The sequence below is a fragment of the Sus scrofa genome, chromosome 16, assembly GCF_000003025.6.
Source record: "Sus scrofa isolate TJ Tabasco breed Duroc chromosome 16, Sscrofa11.1, whole genome shotgun sequence".
NCBI lineage: Eukaryota > Metazoa > Chordata > Mammalia > Artiodactyla > Suidae > Sus > Sus scrofa.
The window spans coordinates 47,405,583-47,424,510 of record NC_010458.4 but is presented as its reverse complement, the minus strand read 5'-3'; the positions used below and the strand labels follow the sequence as shown (position 1 = coordinate 47,424,510).

At 40.6% G+C, this 18,928-nt stretch overlaps 1 protein-coding gene across 4 annotated transcripts in view; it reads right to left on the bottom strand.

The window, feature by feature from the left end:
- CDK7 (cyclin dependent kinase 7) overlaps nucleotides 1-14,375 on the bottom strand; it is a 35,660-nt gene extending 21,285 nt beyond the window's left edge. For 2 of the 4 annotated variants that reach the window (XM_021076537.1, XM_021076538.1), the window contains exons 1-5: nucleotides 14,178-14,359; nucleotides 13,765-13,824; nucleotides 6,678-6,711; nucleotides 1,081-1,191; nucleotides 115-233 (exon numbers count right to left, since the gene is read on the bottom strand). In XM_021076537.1, the coding sequence (XP_020932196.1) occupies nucleotides 115-233; nucleotides 1,081-1,191; nucleotides 6,678-6,711; nucleotides 13,765-13,824; nucleotides 14,178-14,209 (356 nt within the window). In that variant the 5' untranslated portion in view covers nucleotides 14,210-14,359. Of the gene's footprint in view, nucleotides 1-114; nucleotides 234-1,080; nucleotides 1,192-4,453; nucleotides 4,523-5,438; nucleotides 5,507-6,677; nucleotides 6,712-13,764; nucleotides 13,825-14,177 lie in introns of all 4 variants that reach the window. The other 2 variants (XM_021076536.1, NM_001166314.1) reach the window with 2 other exon arrangements.

The following is an 18,928-nucleotide window of genomic DNA, read 5'->3' as shown; positions in this document are numbered from 1 at the left end:
AAATTCCAACAATAATCCCTGAAACTGTGCCAAAATTTCAGGGAAGCCAAATAATGCTCATTTACGATGAATACTCTACATATATAAGCTTTCAGTTAGTTAAGGAATTCTTACCTGGTTACAACCTGATGTGTATAAGCTCTATTAGGGCTCCCAAATGATTTTGCCAAGCCAAAATCTGCCAGTTTTAGAACTCCATTTTCATCTAGCAACAAGTTGTTTGGTTTTAGATCCTGTATTATGGAAGTTTTAAACAAAAAAGTAAGCAGGGTAGAGGAGAATATCATAATGATACATTTAGTTGGCTTAAATTTAAACTTAGCAGAAACAGAGTAACCCCCCCAATTTAAATTACCATCAATTCTTTTCATTGATGCAAAATTCTGGACAAAAACTGGACATATTATTTAGTGAGACCTTGGGTCAAAGTACTTAATTTCTCTGAACTTTAATTTACCTACTTCCTGAGGCTGCTGTGAGGATTAAATTTATTTCCTGTAAAAAGCCTAGCCTAGTCTAATGACTGGCTCATGGTAAGCACTAAATAAATAGCTGCTACTAATTTAATAATAATATGCATGAATTTTAGTAAATAAACACATTACGCATTTAGAAAGGATGAGGAATATGGCCCTCAAAATCTAGCAAAAACCTAAAAGGGATTCCTAGCTTAAGAATGAGATTTACTAAATATAAATGATATACATTTTCAGGTATTTAGGCACCTAGGCACATCTGTCTAAATTATCAGCCTTGTTCTACAGCTCAATGTTCCTAACAATGACTCAGCCATTTCAGAAATTTTATTTCATTACTTCCTAGAATTTCAGAGCTTCTATAAACACTATTTTTCCAGACATTTTTGCATTACAAAATTTAATCCCAACTGTTTTTTTGGCTTTTTTTCCTCCTCCACAAAACAGCATAGCACAAAGAACTCTGGACTTAAAGTCAGAAGAGCTAGGTTCTAACACTGTCCTCAGTTATCAGTTATTGACATTAACCATTCGTGTAATAAACGGGAGGCATAAAATTTGACTACAATGTAAAAAAGCAATCCTACTTGGCTAAAAACCTTACCCTATGTAGAATCCAATGTTGGTGCAAATATTCTAATCCTTGAAGAGTCATCAACATGTAGGCTTTGATGTGTGATGGTGTTAGCACAAGACTGTTATCCTTTATTATAACCTATAAGGCAGGCATACAATGTGCAGGTACTTTATTATTCCAAATAAACTCTACTATATAAAATCACTTAGAGACATATAATGGATTTATTCATAGAGGAGAACCTCAAGAGAGGCTGCCTAACTCTCCCTAGGAGGCGCTATCAGAATTTGTGGTTAGGGAAAGTATCTTTGGTTTAGAAAGAAAGCAGTGCTTTCCCACCTACTGCTGTTTTTAGGCATCCACATAGCAGACATCTGTAGTTTTCACCTGCCCCAGGATAAGGAGCCCCTTCTGATAATGGCATTCAACATTCCTTTGGGAAACCACCTGTTCCCAGCTCAGTTCACATGCTTCAAACAGGACTGGCCACTACCTGTGGCCTCCAGAGACAGATACATGACCCAGGCATGGTCAGTTACCACACTGCAACCCACTTCCCAGAAGACTAATTCAGGGATGAATATGCAAGACAGGCCACACCAAATACTTGCACTATCAAAGGAACAAAAGACTTTTTTTCCTCAGGGATTTTTTTTTTTCTGGGGCCGCTCCCGAGGCATATGGTGGTTCCCAGGCTAGGGGTCTAAGCGGAGCTGTAGCCACCGGCCTACACCTGAGCCACAGCAACGCGGGATCCAAGCTGCATCTGCAACCTACACCACAGCTCACGGCAACGCCAGATCCTTAACCCACTGAGCAAGGTCAGGGATCGAACCTGCAATCTCATGGTTCCCTAGTCAGATTCGTTAACCACTAGCCACGACGGGAACTTCCCTCAGGGATCATTAAATTCTAAGGACAGAAGTCTGCAAGTGGCCTGAGCCACTACACTGAGAAATTATCCCCATGAACAAAAAGGCAACAGAGAAGAAAACAGTGAGTTTTAAGTGCAAAATAGTTCTGTTGGCATCACTTGTGAGCTGTGCCTCAAGTCAGTTTATTCCTAGACCTATCCTTACGTGAGCTAAAAATTCACACTCCCTTTTATAAAAAAAAAGTTAGGTAAAATACACCCTTTTTAGCTCACAGTTCTGTGAGTTTTAACAAACACCTCAGTTTGTGCAATCACCACTATCAAGACAGTTTTATAACCCCCCCCAAATCCCTCGGGTCCCTCTCTACTCAATCTTCCCCTTGATTCCCAACCCCAGCAACCACTGATCTATGTTTAGTTCAGCCTTTTCCAGAAAATCATATACATGAAATCATACAATATAAAGAGCTCTTAGAGTCTGGCTTCTTTCATTTAGTATACTGTATTTGAGACTCATCTATACTGTTACATATCTTAGTAGTTCATTTCTTGTTACTCTCAAACACTGTTCTATGAATGCACCAGGTTGTTTATACATACACTTGATGAAAAATATTTGGGTTATCTCCATTTTGGGTAATTATGAATACAGCTAAACACCTGTATAGCCATGTTTTTGCTTCTCTTGAATAAACACAGAGCAGTGGTATTTACTAGATATACCTAAGTGTATATCTTACTATAAGAAACTGTTTTTAAAAGTGGCTATATCCTTTGTGTATGAGAATCTCACTGTTCCACATCTTTGGTTTGGCCGTACCTGCAAGGGATCGAACCCACGCTGCAACTGCAACCTGTGCCATAGCTGCAGCAACGCTGGGTGCTTAACCTCCTGCGACACACAGGAACTTCTCAAATTATACATTTTTGAAATTTAGTATTAATGAAAAGCATAAAATTTTATTTTTCTCAAAAAGAAACTTGGGAGTTCCCGTCGTGGCACAGTGGTTAACGAATCCGACTAGGAACCATGAGGTTGCGGGTTCTTGCTCAGTGGGTTAACGATCCGGCGTTGCCGTGAGCTGTGGTGTAGGTTGCAGACGCGGCTCGGATCCCGCGTTGCTGTGGCTCTGGCGTAGGCCGGTGGCTACAGCTCCGATTCAACCCCTAGCCTGGGAACCTCCATATGCCACGGGAGCGGCCCAAGAAATAGCAACAACAACAACAACAAAAGACAAAAAGACAAAAGACAAAAAAAAAAAAAAAAAAAAGAAAAAGAAACTTGGCTTTCAAGAGAATGATATTCTGTAATAATACTACAAAGCTTTAAGTTCTCAAAAGTCAAATACTTGTTTTTTGCTAAGATTTTTATTTTTTCTATTATAGTTGATTTACAATGTTCTGTCAATTTCTGCCGTACAGCAGAGTGACCCAGTCTCTCTCTCTCACACACACACACACACATATATATACATTCTTTTTCTCAAATTATCATCCATCATGTTCCATTACAAGTGACCAGATACAGTTCCCTGTGCTATACAGCAGGATCTCATTGCTTATCCACTCCAAATGCAATAGTTTGCATCTACTAACCCCAAACTCCCAGTCCATCCCACTCTCTCCCTCTCGACAACCACAAGTCTGTTCTCCAAATCCGAGTTTCTTCTCTGTAGAAGCATTCATTTGCGCCATTTATTACAAACACTTGTTTTCCTAAAAAGTAATGTCAGTAAAGGTACAGGGAATGTGGTAGACACAAACTCTATAGAAATCCAACTCTGTGTATTTAACACTGGGAATAAGGGTAATTGATTCAGAAGATCCTTGACTTAAGAGTACCTCCACTGTGGCACAGTGGTAATGAACCGCTAATATTCATGAGGATGTGGGTTCAATCCCTGGCCTTGTTCAGTGGGTTAAGGATCTGGTATTGACATGAGCTGTGATGTAGGCAGAAGATGTGGCTCGGATCTAGCATTGGTGTGGCTGTGGCATAAGCTGGCAGCTATAGCTCTGATTCAACCCCTAGCCTGGGAACTTCCACATGCTGCAGGTACAGCCCTAAAAAGCCAAATGTAGGAGCTCCCGCTGCGGCACAGTTAAGAACCTGACTGAGGTAACTCAATGAAGAACTGTGGATTCGATCCCCAGCCTAACGGAGTGGGTTAAAGGATCCAGTGTTGCTGCAGCGTAGGTGGTAGCTGTGGCTCGGATTCAGCCCCTGGCCTGGGAACTTCCATATGTCACAGGTGTGGCCCTTAAAAAAAAAAAAGTACATCCAGGAATTTCCTGTCAGTCTAGAAGTTAAGGATCCAGCATTGTCACTGCTGTGCCATGGTTTGATCCCTGGCCCAGGAATTTTTGCATGCTGTGGGCCCAAACAAAAATAAAAAGGTACACCCACATTTCAACAAAATTAAGCATTCTTTTGACTACCAGTAACTTCAAAGGTAGAGAATAAACCATTTAGATTCTCTTTTGATAAATGGAAGAAAAAAATTCCTCTAGGAATCATAATCTTACCTCTAGGTCAGTTTCCATAAAATCAAAGACAAGGCTAATATTAGATTTATGTCCAAAAGCATCAAGGAGCTGCAAATCAAAGTTTAAAAAAAAAAATGTGATTCTCTATTAAATACTTAGCAATATTATACCGACTGAGGTCATTTTTAAAAATTTATACAAGCATTTGGACTATTGATAATTCTTTGTAAAGTTTAAATAATTTTATTTAAAAAAATCACTACGTACTTAACCTCCCCCACCCCCGCCAATTTTGGGAGTTAATTAAGAAATGAATTAATGAAAACTTCATCTAAGTCTGTAATCCAGGAAAATTCCCACCCTTGGTACTCAAGAAAACTCTCGGAATAGCATCAGCAGCTATCATTCACTGAAAGAGTGCATTCTATGGCAGGCACTTTACGTATATTCAGTGAGCCAGTCTCAACAACTCAGTGAGATAGGGACTATAGCACAGAGTTCAAGGGAACTTCGCTCAACGTCTAACACATGCTAGAGTAGAGCTCTCTAGGCTTCAAAATCTCTGACAAAATCAGTCTATATTCTAGAATTTATTTCATCAGTTGTATAGTTTAGAAAACATTGCCTACAGGAACAATCAGGATAGACAAAACATTTCAGCCTTTTTGCAAGGCTCACCCAGAACGACTCACACTGCTGAGCCTTCAATCAACATCTACCACATTTAGAAAAGGTAGAGTTCTCGTGGTGGCTCAGTGGTTAACGAACCTGACTGGAATCCATGAAGGCGTGGGTTCGATCCCTGGCCTTGCTCAGTGGGTTAACAATCTGGTGTTGCTGTGGTATAGGCCGACAGCTCTAACTCCCAATTCGACCCCTAGCCTGGGAACCTCCATATGCCTTGGGTGTGGCCCTAAAAAGACAAAAGACAAAAAATATAAAATAAAATTTATATAAGTAAAAATTAAAACAAAAAAAACAAGGTAGGGTCCCAAATCCCAGAACAAACTTAGATCATACTCACACCAATTATATTTGGATGACTTAGCTCCTGTAACAATTTTATCTCTCTTAAGGCTGTTCTGTTTATACCTACATAAAAAGTCAAAGAAAACAGTGAAAAATAACTATGAAATCTCAAACCTTCCTACAAGCATATTTTTTTGGGGGAAAGGTCAGTCTCTGAGGAAATAGCAATGAATATTCTACAGAAAAATAGGGGCTATTCTAACAAGTTTTATGACATACTTGTTTCCATTTATACTGCTTTGTTTTTAACATAGTTTAACACAGACTATGATAAATGATGACGAGGTATTCACTTCGTACGGTATCGGATCTGAAGACTGCTGGAATAACATGTACAAATATATGGCATATAGGGGTAAGTTAACAGCTTCCCTCTTCTGTCCTACGAACATCAGTGGCAGATTCTTTAAACAGCAAACTAGTGCTTAAATAGCATCTTTCCCAAAGCGAAAGATAGAACTCAAAATTTTAAACAAGGAGTTCTCGTTGTGGTGCAGGGGAAACAAATCCAACTGCGAACCATGAGGTTGTGGGTTTGATCCCTGGCATCGCTCAGTGGGCTAATAAGGATCCGGCGTTGCTGTGGGTTGTGGTGTAGATTGAAGATGTGACTCAGATCTGGCATTGCTGTGGCTGTGGCATAGGCTAGCAGCTTTAGCTCCCATTCGACCCCTAGCCTGGGAACCTCCCGTGGGTGCGGCCCTATAAAGCAAAAAAAAAAAAAAAAAAAAAAAAAAAAAAATTTAAATAAGATCTGGTACTAGTTGTTACAGAGACAATGGGTCCTTTTTATAGAACTATTTCTTGATGACTAAATAGGACTTAGCACTCCAGCAAACAAACATTTGGAAGAAGGAATAAAGAAATCCTTGCCTTCATACATGTATTCTAGAGCTTTGTGTATTTCTGTGAATCTTGAATTTTTCAAAGTAGCCAGAATCTCAGCAAATGAAGAAATGATGGCTTGTAATGACACCTAAAACAGTAACGAAGAAACCAAGACAAGCCACCAATAACCTTGCAGTCTTCCATTTACTTGGGTGATACTGAATGTTTGTCTGAACACCCAAATTGAGGAAATCACAAGTATCCAGGCTCTATTTTGCACCTATCTTTACTCATCTGGGACCCTGCAAAAACTATCCAGAACCATCGTTAACTTTAATATTTTTTTTCTTTTCCTCCATGAGAATATAAACTTTTCCCATTCTGTCACATTATGTGAAACACTTACCATCTTTAGCTTCTGATCTATGTCCAAGTTTGATCTAGTAGAGGAAAAAACAACACATTAAAAATATGTTCAGTTGTTCAGACCTAGCATAATGTACAAACACTTCAAAAATTTAGTCATAGCAAATACATGCAGCAACTCACATACAGCTATGCAGGCAAGAAGGGAGTGAGAATCAGAAAGGAAAAATTAACGAGAAAGGATCAAGTGCCTAATATTCCCTGCCTCTTAAGTTCTAAATTACATATTCAAATAGAATTAAGAAAACAAATGTCTTTGATCTTCATAAGATTAAATATGAAACAAATAATTAAAGGCATACCAGCTAATAAACAAAAAAGCACTTCAAGTTAGCCTACTTGTGAGGAAATAGGTAACATATAAAATCGCATGTTTAACATGGCTAATAATAAGCTCCTAGGGACTACATTTTCCAAAAAGAAAACTTACAAATTGTGATAGATATAAAAAAATAGTTAAATTGCTGTTACTGTGAATAAGCACATCAAATTGCATTAATATGTTCAGTCAGGTTAAAGAACAAGGGCTTAGTCACTACTTTATACAATGATTAACGTAATCAAGAATACCAAGGAGTTCCCGTCATGGCTCAAGCGGTTAACGAATCTGACTAGGAACCATGAGGTTGCAGGTTTGATCCCTGGCCTTGGTCAGTGGGCTAAGGATCCGGCATTGCCATGAGCTGTGGTGTAGGTCGCAGACGCGGCTTGGATCCTGCATTGCTGTAGCTCCTGCATAGACCGGCGGCTACATCTCTGATTAGACCCCTAGCCTGGGAACCTCCATATGCTGCGGGAACAGCCCTAGAAAAGGCAAAAAGACAAAAAAAAAAAAAAAAAAAAAAAAAAAAAAAGGAATACCAGAAAAAAATTTTTAAAAACCTACTCCAGAAAAACATCTATTCTACTGTTTTTTTTGTTTTTTGGTTTTTTTTGTTTTTTTTTTTCTTTTTGCTATTTCTTGGGCCGCTCCTGCAGCACATGGAGGTTCCCAGGCTAGGGGTCCAATCGGAGCTGGAGCCACCGGCCTACGCCAGAGCCACAGCAACGCGGGATCCGAGCCGCGTCTGCGACCTACACCACAGCTCACGGCAACGCCGGATCTTTAACCCACTGAGCAAGGGCAGGGATTGAACCCGCAACCTCATGGTTCCTAGTCGGATTCGTTAACCACTGCGCCACGACGGGAACTCCTGTTTTTGTTTTTTTTTTTTCAGCTACAATCTCAGCATATGGAAGTCCCCAGGCCAAGGACTGAAATTGAGCCACAGCTGTGACCTATGCCACAGCTGCAGCAACGCTGGTTCCTTACCACTGTGCCAAGCTGGGGATCAAACCAGTGCCACTAGAGACAATGTCAGATCTTAACCTGCTGCACCACAACAGGAACTCTTAGCTGTTCTACCTTTAAAAATATTCCTCGTCTATATACTACAAATAGAACGTTTTATTTAAAAGCAGCCCATTTATTAACAGCACCAAAAAATATAAGGCACCTAGGAATAAAGTCAACAAGAGATATGTGAAGCTTTCCAAGAACATTATAAGACACACTTAAAACGTGCTTAAAAATAAGACCAAAATAAACACAGCATGTTAATGGACAGGAAAACTCAATACCGCAAGTATGTCAAATATGTTAGTTCTCTTTAAATTCCATGCAACTAAATGAACAGTACAACAGTATTTTTCATGGACGTTGACAAATCGATTCTAAACTTTATATGGAAAAGGAGCTATATGAACAGAAAATGTAAAACATTATTACATTTTCTAAACATAACTTAAAAAAAGATCAGTTTCATGAAGCCATCTTACTTTATCACCCAGATTCAAGAATTAACAATATTTTGCCACACTTACTTCATTCATCCTCCCCTTTTTGTCATCTATAATATAAATTTTTTAAGTCCCAGACTCCATGTCTTTTAATTCCTATGTACTTAAGTAGGCATCTCTAAAACGTGGACATTTTCTTACATAACCATAATGTCATTCTCATACCTAAAAAAATTAATAATGCCATAACAGCATATAACAACTAGTTCATATTCAAATTCTCCTGATTTGTTTCAAATTTCTCAATTGATTCACAGAGTAAGCCAAGATAATTTTGAAGAAAAATAGGTATGTGGGACTTAGCAGAAGCAAAAGTAATTAAAGACACTATAATATTTGAATAGGGACAAGGAGAAAAATTAAACAATGAAAAAGAAAACTGTGTGCCCAGAAATAGATCCAAGTAGCAACTGGAACCTGGCATTACAACTCACCAGGAAAAGGACATACTATCAATAGTGTTGGGGGCTGGAAAAAAATATGGATCCTCACATTACACAACATAGAAAAATTAATTCCAAATAGAATGAAGACCTCTAAGTGAAAAGTGATACTTTAAAACTTTTAGAAGAGGAGGTCCCATCGTGGCACAGAGGAAACAAATCCGACTAGGAACTATGAGGTTGCGGGTTCGATCCCTGGCCTTGATCAGAGGGTTAAGGATCCAGCATTGCTGTGAGCTGTGGTTTAGGTTGCAGACATGGCTTAGATTCCCCCATTGCTGTGGCTGTGGCTGTGGCTGTGGTTGTGGTGGAGGCCAGCAGCTACAGCTCCAATTCGACCCCTAGACCGGGAACTTCCACATGCTGTAGGTGCAGCCCTAAAAAAAGAAAGAAAAAAAAAAAAAAAAAAAAAAAAAAACCCACAAAAAACAAATACGGGAAATCTTTTATATTCTGGCAGTAGAGAAACACACAAGGAAATCAATACAGGAAAAAAAATGGACAAATTTAATCACATTAAAATTCTAAATATCTGTGCCACAAAAGTACCATAAATAAACCTAAAAGCCCAGTCAAAGACTGGGAGGTGATGAGGTACTGAGGTATGAGAAGGTCATTCTGACTTATGGATGATTTAACTTAAACTTCATGCTAACTAGGACAGTCTTTTTTGTGGCCTATCAGACATACACTGTATTTCTGCTTTAACCATTTTTTTAAAAGGTGCATTGTCCAAAGGTAAGGAATGTTTGCTTTGAAGATAAAGACAAATTCCTCTCTTTCAAGGGTAGTACTCCTTTGATAAGACTCCCTTCTGGGGAGCCAGGGCCATCCTGACCTACTGTGTATGTGCTAATTTTTTATTTTTTAAACTTCGAAGGAATGTACCCTGTCATGCTTGACCTTTTCTGTTCTGAAAAGATATGTAACTATACTGGAAACCGTACTTTTTCAGCTACAGCTAACTGGGAGACTGTCTCCTGGGCTATAATCCTCAGTTTGGCTTGAATAGCACTCTCTTTTATTCTTTTATAGATTTATAATAGTCTTTTATAGCTTGGTTATTGATTATTTCTGTCAATAATGATCTGCAATGACATTTCTGACAAAGGACCAATAATCAGAATAATAAGGAGTTCCACCAAATCAACAAGAAAAACAATGTAAGCAACGTAAGAGAAAAACAGGTAGGAGAAAATCTAAAAACACCTAAATCAAGAAAAGATGATCAACCTCACTGTTATCTGAGAACTATTAACTGAAAAAACAACCACATGCCATTTTTGATCCATCTAATTGACAAATGTCGTAAAGTCTGCCCATACAAAGAGGGTGAGAATGTGGTGGGTGATTAAAGTGATCCAACCATTTTGGAGAGCAATTTGACAATATGTGGTGATGTTGCTGCTGTGTATTCTCTATGTAGCAATGATTCATAACTGGTTTCAATTATAGATACCTTCTCTAGAGAAATTCACACATGTATAGGAATGTCTGCAGAAGGAGTGTATTACAGGAAAACATTAAAAAAAAAAGCCTAAATGTTTATCAACTAGACTTGTGGCTAGACCAATTTAGTATAGTCATATAACAAAATTTAATCAGCCATAAGCATGAATAAAACAAATCTATATATATCAACACAGAAGATTTCAGAAATAATGATTCAGAAAAACAAGTTGCAGAATATATATTATATATATAGAGAGAGAGACAGAGAAAGCGTTTAAAGGTATGCAATACTATATATTGTTGAGATACATAAAACAAACACTGAAAAATGAGAATTGTTCCAAAGGCCAATAGGGACTGGTTAAATAAACTGGAAAACATAAGTTCAACACGATCTTTTTTAAAAGGATAAGGTACATCAATGATGCTTTAAAAGTCCAAGATGTAATGGTTGAAAGACTGCAGAATATGTAGCATATTTTTTCCTTTTTGTAAAGTTAAACATGTTGGCAAATGAGTGGGAGTAGGCAGTAAGTGTTGGGAGGGAGGTGACAACGTTTACAGTAATAAATAAATAATGTCTCAAGCTGGGAAGGGAGACCACTCAAGAAATGATGATATAAGCATATTATCTAAAGAAATGGAGGTAAATACCCCAAGAAACAGTTTTGGAGATGAAAGTGATTGCTCAAAGGAGTAAAAACCAGGAGTACAGACAGGAATGTTTGGCCTATTAACTGACTTTATAAAAAAAATACTTTGAGAAATAATTTAATTGGTTTGGTAGAAGGAGAAGTATTTCTGCTTTTTTTTTTAGATATAGTTGATGTACAATATTATATAAGTTTCAGGGGTACAACATAGTGATTCACAATTTTTTAAAGGTTTATTCCATTTATATAAAGGTTACATTCCATAAAACCACAAAGATATACTATTTGAAATAAAAATTAAAAGTTAAAGGAGGAGTTCCCGTCGTGGCGCAGTGGTTAACGAATCCGACTAGGAACCATGAGGTTGCGGGTTCGGTCCCTGCCCTTGCTCAGTGGGTTAAAGATCCGGCGTTGCCGTGAGCTGTGGTGTAGGTCGCAGACGCGGCTCGGATCCCGCGTTGCTGTGGCTCTGGCGTAGGCCGGTGGCTACAGCTCCGATTCAACCCCTAGCCTGGGAACCTCCATATGCCGCGGGAGCGGCCCAAGAGATAGCAACAACAGCAACAACAACAACAGACAAAAAGACAAAAGAAAAAAAAAAAAAAAAAAAAAAAAGAAAAAAAAAAAAAGTTAAAGGATATTCCACTATGAGTCACTTTCAAGGGGTAAAAGTCTATCACTGAGAAAAAAGATGGGAGTCTAAATTCTAATTTATCATAAAAGCAAACAAACAAGAAAACCACTAGGATTTTCAGAAAACCACAGAACTCAACATGCCAACCATGCGAAGAGATTGTATCTGTCAGTCAAGTCAATACTTTTTTTTGGGGGGGGCACACTCACAACATGTGGAAGTTCCTGAGCCAGGGATTGAACCATGCTGAAGCTGCAGCCTGCGCCACAGCTACTGCTGGATTCTTAACCCAATGCACTACACAGGAACTCCCAAGTCAAATACATTTTTAATGAGTGTCTGCAAATGTAGCCACAGTCCTAAATATAATTTGAGTGGTAGTAAATAGAAAATAAACTCATAGATAGAAGCAGTTTAGGTTTTGATAAATGCTATGAAGATAACAGAGAAGTATGGCAAAGAACACAAGGAAAAAGGGAGGCGCACCTGTTTTAGACTGAATGACCAGTAAGACCTCTATGTGCAGTAGATACCTGAGTGAGATATAAATAAGGAATCAGCCCTGTCAAGTTTTTCGAGTAAAAATATACTAACCCGAAGGCAGAGGAAATGTAATGATCCTGGGACTGGAATTAGTTTAACATATTCAAGGGACAGGAAGGTCAGTGTGGCTAGAATAAAGGGGTAGAATCGAAAAGATAACTTTATTATAAATCAACTATACTTCAATGAAACTTTAATAAAGTTAACTTTAAAAAGGATAAGGAGGAGTTCCCGTCGTGGCTCAGTGGTTAACGAATCCGGCTAGGAACCAGGAGGTTGCAGATTCTATCCCTGGCCTTGCGCAGTGGGTTAAGGATCCGGCATTGCTGGGAGCTGTGGTGTAGGTTGAAGACGCAGCTTGGATCCCTGCGTTTCTGTGGCTCTGGCGTAGGCCGGTGGCTACAGCTCCGATTGGACCCCTAGCCTGGCAACCTCCATATGCCTCAGGAAGCAGCCCTAGAAAAAGCAAAAAGGAAAATAAATAAATAAATAAATAAAAAGGATAAGGAAAGTTAAAGGTTTTACAAGGGAGCAGCTATGGCACTGGCTTACAGAACATGAATTAGAGATGAGAGAAGTGAGAAAAAGTAAAGAAAGATAACCATGGCAGGAATAATTGTGGAAAGGAAGAGTGGGAACCAGGTGCTAGGTGAACGAGAGGGATATGGTTTGATGGAGTCAGCAATCTGGAAGGAGAACCAGATTCAAAGCAGCAACAGCGGCAATAGGAACATGGAGGTCACCTGCATCACAGCTGTTGAAATCTAAGAAAAACAGCCTCTCTTAGGAGGGTTACTGATTTCAGCAGCATGGGAAAAGGCAATCAATCTGGAAGCAGGACACCTGGATCTAAATCCTAGCTTTAGCAATTACTATCTGTGTCATCTTGTTGAGTCACCTAATCTCTTCCCAGACACCTCAGGTGTAAATCAGGGATACTTTACCTACATCACTAGGCTTTTACGAGGGTTAAATGAAAAAAATGTGGATTAAAGTGCTCGGCATACACCAAGTCAGCGAAACATGACCCAAGTTTCTTGAAGGACTGCAAGTTAAAAAAAAACCACTAAAATCATTTTTTAAAAAGGCACCACATCAATGCCATTAATGCTGGCAAAAGCCTTTCACAGTCAATCTGTACTCAGAAAATACAGATATATAGAAAGTGGATGCAGGTAAGTCAGAAATAGGGCCTGGAAAGATTATTAAGTAATTATAAGGACCCAACAGGCTAGCAGTACTTGTCCCCTTTGCGAAGGTTTGAGTTACAATGCAAACATAATATAGAGCTTCCTCTTCATTTTAATTAACGGAACAAAAACACTGGTTCAACCTGAGTTCCATCTTGGAACACAAGACACTAAGAAATTCTCTTTTCTCTGAAAATAACATAAGTGACCTCCTCACTAGCAGAGCACGGTCAACAGTCGTAAAAAAGCCAGCCATTAGCTCACACATAGACACATCTTCAAGGAGACACGAAAAAAGAGCAAACTAACTCACTTTCTTAATGGCGACAATTTGGTTGGTGTTCTTGTCTCTGGCCTTGTAAACCGTGGCAAACTAGAGAGAAATACGGGAATAATGTCAGTTTGTTAAGATTTTTGCTTTGTGTTTGCTTTTTTACTTTTTTTAGAAGTTGCGAAGCAAGGGACTCAAGGGTTCTTGGAGCAAACTCGCGGCGGCTTGAAACGTGGTAGGGCCGTCCACGTTCCGTTCCAGACCATTCGTCGGAGAGGGCTACTCAGGGGCTCACCGCCACGGTGGACACAGGGCAGCAAGGGCGTCTGGGCAGCTTCCTCAAAGAGGACACGCAGCGTGCCCGTCTCCTGGCTTCCACGCGAAAACCTGCGAGGGTGTGAGGCGGCGCGGCGTTCCCGGCTCCGGGCCCACCGAACCCTGCCTGAGAGCCTCACCTGTCCCTCCCCGAGGAAGTCCAGCTTTTCATAACGCTTTGCTCGCGACTTCACGTCCACAGCCATCCGTCGCGCGGAGCCCTACTCCAGCTGAAGAGACTGAACTTTCAAGACAGCAGGAATTTAAAGCTACCTTAAATCCCCTCAACAGCCACTTCCGTCTACCCAGCGCCGACGCTTGCTTAGCTCCGCCCCCACTTCCGGGGTGGGCGGGGGATGCTGTAAGTAAGGCCGGCCCGAGGGCCGCAAGGCGGAAGCTGCGCCTGGTCGGGCTCCTGTGAGATTCTGCGCTGCGCCCCGCCCCGCTCCGCCTCGCCCTAACACGTGATCGCCCATTGTACCGGAAGGGGGGTTTTCTCGATGATGGGTAACTGTACCCTATTTTATCTTGGATATTTTCTTCCCTACCGAGGACGGGCCGGCGCTCTGATACGACGTTCCAGTTCAGAACTTAATAGGTGTGTATGAGGGTGTGTTGGCTTTGTCTCTGATTTCACTTTTTGGTTCTTGCTGGAGGGTGTCCTGTCTCCATGGTTACTGGGAACGCAGAAACCGACAATTTTAGATTACCTAAGCGAATGCCCAGTTCTTAAGGGCTGGTCCAAAGGCGTTTTTAATCCTTTATGAAGAAACACGCCCAGGCAGACACGTTCCAAGTCAACTAAACAAGTTTGTTCTGTGGAAAACGCTTCTGGTCATCAGTTTTTGACTCTGTAAGGTGAAGTAATAAACTACATCATAGGTGGTTGCAAGAATTAGATGAAACTTGCACAAAGTTTAGCCAAAGTGCTCAATTGTTATCTGTGATCAGTACCCAACTTTCTCATAGTTTTTTTGTTTGTTTGTTTCTTTTTGTTTTTTGTCTTTTGGGGGCCGCCCCCACGGCATATGGAGGTTTCCAGGCTAGGGGTCAAATCGGAGCTGCAGCTGCCAGCCCATACCACAGCCACTTCCGTCTACCAAGCGCCGACGCTTGCAGATATGAGCCACATCTGCGACCTACACCACAGTTAAAGGTTACGCTGGATCCTTTAACCCCCTGAGCGAGGCCAGGGAGAGAGCCTGTGTCCTCATGGGTACTAGATGGATTCTTTAACAGCTGAGCCATGATGGGAACTTCCTGATTCTCATAAGTTTTTATACAAATCTACAAACAAACACATTAATTCATTTATTCAACAAATGTATATTGAGTGCTTACTATGTGCAAGGCTCTTTTGGTGACGCTGAGAAATAAGCAGGGAAAGAAAAAGACTTGCCTTCTAATGGGAGGAAATAACAAGTGAAATATGCTATGATACCTAGTGATTAAGTGCTGCAAAAATAATAAAGCAATGAAGGGGGATAGAGCTAGTAGGGCTTGAGGTTTTAAACAGGGTGGCGTTACTGAAAAGCCAATACAGAGTTTTGAGTGGACAAGTAATAGCTGACTTTTAAAAGGTTCCCTTTTGCTGTTGTGAGAGACCACAATACAGACTTAGAGAAGCAAGGAAAAGCAAGAAGGCTAATTAAAGAATTATTGCAGTCATCCAAATGGCTGTACCAGGTAGAACCAGTTTTGCTTCTAGCCAACAGGATTTGCTGACAGACAACATAGATTGTGGGAGAAGGATAATTCTAAGCTTTTGAGCTGGAACATTTGATGCTTCTAAGAACCGAGAATCCTGACTTTTAAAGTTATATTGAAAACAGAATACAAAAGCTCATAACTTATTCAAGGTAATATAAATGTTGAGTCCTTGCTCTGGATCTAGACTACCTGCATATGAATATTGGCTCCACAAGTATTCATTCACTAGATTTATGATTTGGGCAAACTGACCTTTCTGTTGCTAGTTTCCTCCTCTATAAGAGGAGGTGGAGGAGTTCCCGTCGTGGCTTAGTGGTTATTGAATCCGACTAGGAACCATGAGGTTTCGGATTCGATCCCTGGCCTTACTCAGTGGGTTAAGGATCCGGCGTTGCCGTGAGCTGTGGTGTAGGTTGCAGATGCAGCTCGGATCCCGAGTTGCTGTGGCTCTGGCGTAGGCTGGCGGCTATGGCTCCGATTCGACCCCTAGCCTGGGAACCTCCATATGCCGCAGGTGCAGCCCTGGAAAAGGCAAAAAGACCAAAAATAAGAATAATAAGAATAATAATAGGAGGTGGAAACTGTGTTGCTGCAAGACTTAAATGAGTGCACACCTCAAAATCCCTTAGGATAGCATCTGACAGTGCTCAGTTTATGATAGCTATCACATAACTATTATTGGTCACCCAGCTCCTTATCACTATTTGGGTCTTTATTGAGCACTGATATATTTCATTAAGCAAAATTCTCCTACATCACCGAAAACACATTTATGCCACTTATATCTCTTAATAGTGGCAAGTCATACTTAATGATACATGCTGTCACATTACTTGGGTCACAGTTCCATGCTGTCACATTACTTGGGTCACAGTTCCTTCTAAAAGACATCACTGAGGAGTTCCCGTCGTGGCGCAGTGGTTAACAAATCCGCCTAGGAACCATGAGGTTGCAGGTTCGATCCCTGCCCTTGTTCAGTGGGTCAAGGTTCCGGCGTTGCTGTGAGCTGTGGTGTAGGTCGCAGACGCGGCTCGGATCCTGCGTTGCTGTGGCTCTGGCGTAGGCTGGCAGCTACAGCTCTGATTCGACACCTAGCCTGGGAACCTCCATATGCTGTAGGAGTGGCCCAAGAAATGGCAAAATAAAAAAAAATAAAATAAATAAATAAAAGACATCACTGAAACAGTACTCTAACCTCAGTTGTTATAGAAATAAATAGTGAGCTGTCGTTCCTGTTGTGGCTCACCAGAAATCAATCTGACCTGTATCCATGAGGATGCAGGTTTCATCCCTGGCCTGCAGTGGGTTAAGGATCTGGTGTTGCCATGAACTGTGGTGCAGGTCACATATGTGGCTTGGATCTGGCATTGCTATGGCTGTGGCTTAGGCTGGTGGCTACAGCTCCAATTCGACTCCTAGCCTGGGAACTTCTGTATGACATGGGTGCCGCCCTAAAAAAACAAAAACAAACAAAAAACTAGTGAGCTAAATTTGAGGTTCCCACACATGTCCTCACATATGAACTGATAAACATATTATACCATGCTGCTGACAGGTAAATTCCTATATTGGGACTTCTTTTTTCTCTTCCCCACAGCATATGGAGTTCCTGGGCCAGGGAACTGACCTATGCCAAAGCTGAAGCAACACTGGTTCCTTAACCCACTGTGCCAGGCCAGAGATCAAATCTGTATCCCAGTGCTCCAGAGATGCCAATGATCCCCATTGCACCACAGCAGGAACTCCAGGTGACATTTCAAATAGAGTAATCAAAGGCAACGTTTAAGCAATATTCTGGGTTCATTAGGTCACTGTGTAAATATAATACCATTTAGCATTTTACAGTTAGCAAAGCACTTTCACACATCAGTAGTAGCCAGCTTCCAAGATGGCCCTAATAACTCTTGGCCTTCCAATGTTGATGCACTTGTTTAGTTTCCTCATACAATGAAACAGACTGCTCTATAGAAGTGAATGTACCTTCTGAGTCTAGAACATAAAGAGGTATTGCTGCGTCTACTTGTACATCTGGGTCATTTACGCTGGGCGAAGTCAGCCATCATGTCATAAATTCACTCAGGCTGCCCTTGGAGAGGTTTACTTGGAGGGGAACTGAGACCTCCTGCCAGCAGCCAGCATCAACCTGCCAGTCAAGTGAGTGAGCTATCTTGGAGATAGACTGTCCAGCCCCAGGGAAGCTTTCAGGTAACTTTGGCCCCAGGTGGCATCTGGTTGCAACCTCATGAGAAGCAATGAGCACAGCTGCCCAGCCAAGCTGCTTCAGAATTCTTGACCCAGAGAAACCATGAGCTATTAAGGGATTATTGTTGTTTTTAGCCACTAAAGTTTGGGGTGATATGTTACAAATTCCTAATAATATACTGATTAGATCCTATCACACTGTATACTACTGGAGAAAAAACTCTTAAGTTGGACAAACTAAGAAATTTGCTAATGGTTTTTTGACTCCCAAATAAAAACACAATCTATGTACTCCAAGCCAAACCCAAATTCTTTCTATGACACCATCCTCCTTGGGAGCTTATCCTGTGAGAGCAATTCCCACTAACACTGTTTTGCCATACAAATTCTGTACACACAAATTCTGTAAAAGTAATTTTTTTTTTCCACTGGAACTTTCATGGCAGCAGCTGTAATGAAGGTGGCCCACAGAAAGTTCCAGTATTAGGGGTTTCTACCTGCTGGTCCACAGTATTATTCAAGCCACTCTTCACTTCCTGAACCTACTCAGTTTCTGAAAACAAAAACAAAAACAAAAACAAAAAAAAATTGCCTTGGGTTTCCTTTTACTGAAATGGGAAAGCTAAGGAGAAAAAAGAGAACAGTGGTAGTTTTTAAGAAATTTCCCCAAATATATTTTTTTAAATAATAAAAAATAAAATCACGAGTCATGCATTTCTCATGAGTCGCCGAAACAGCTTACTGCTAGCACCAAACTCCTATCTCATATTCAAGTTGGGGAACATTTTTACTGGACCACAACACAGAATTTACATGAGAAACAGATAAATAGTTCTGAAATAGTTTTTAATTTTTTAATTTTTTGCTTTTGCTTTTTTTTTTTAGGGCCACACGCACGGCATATGGAGGTTCCCAGGCTAGGGGTTGAATCAGAGCTACAGCCGCAAGCCTATTACCACGGCCACAGCAATGTGGGATC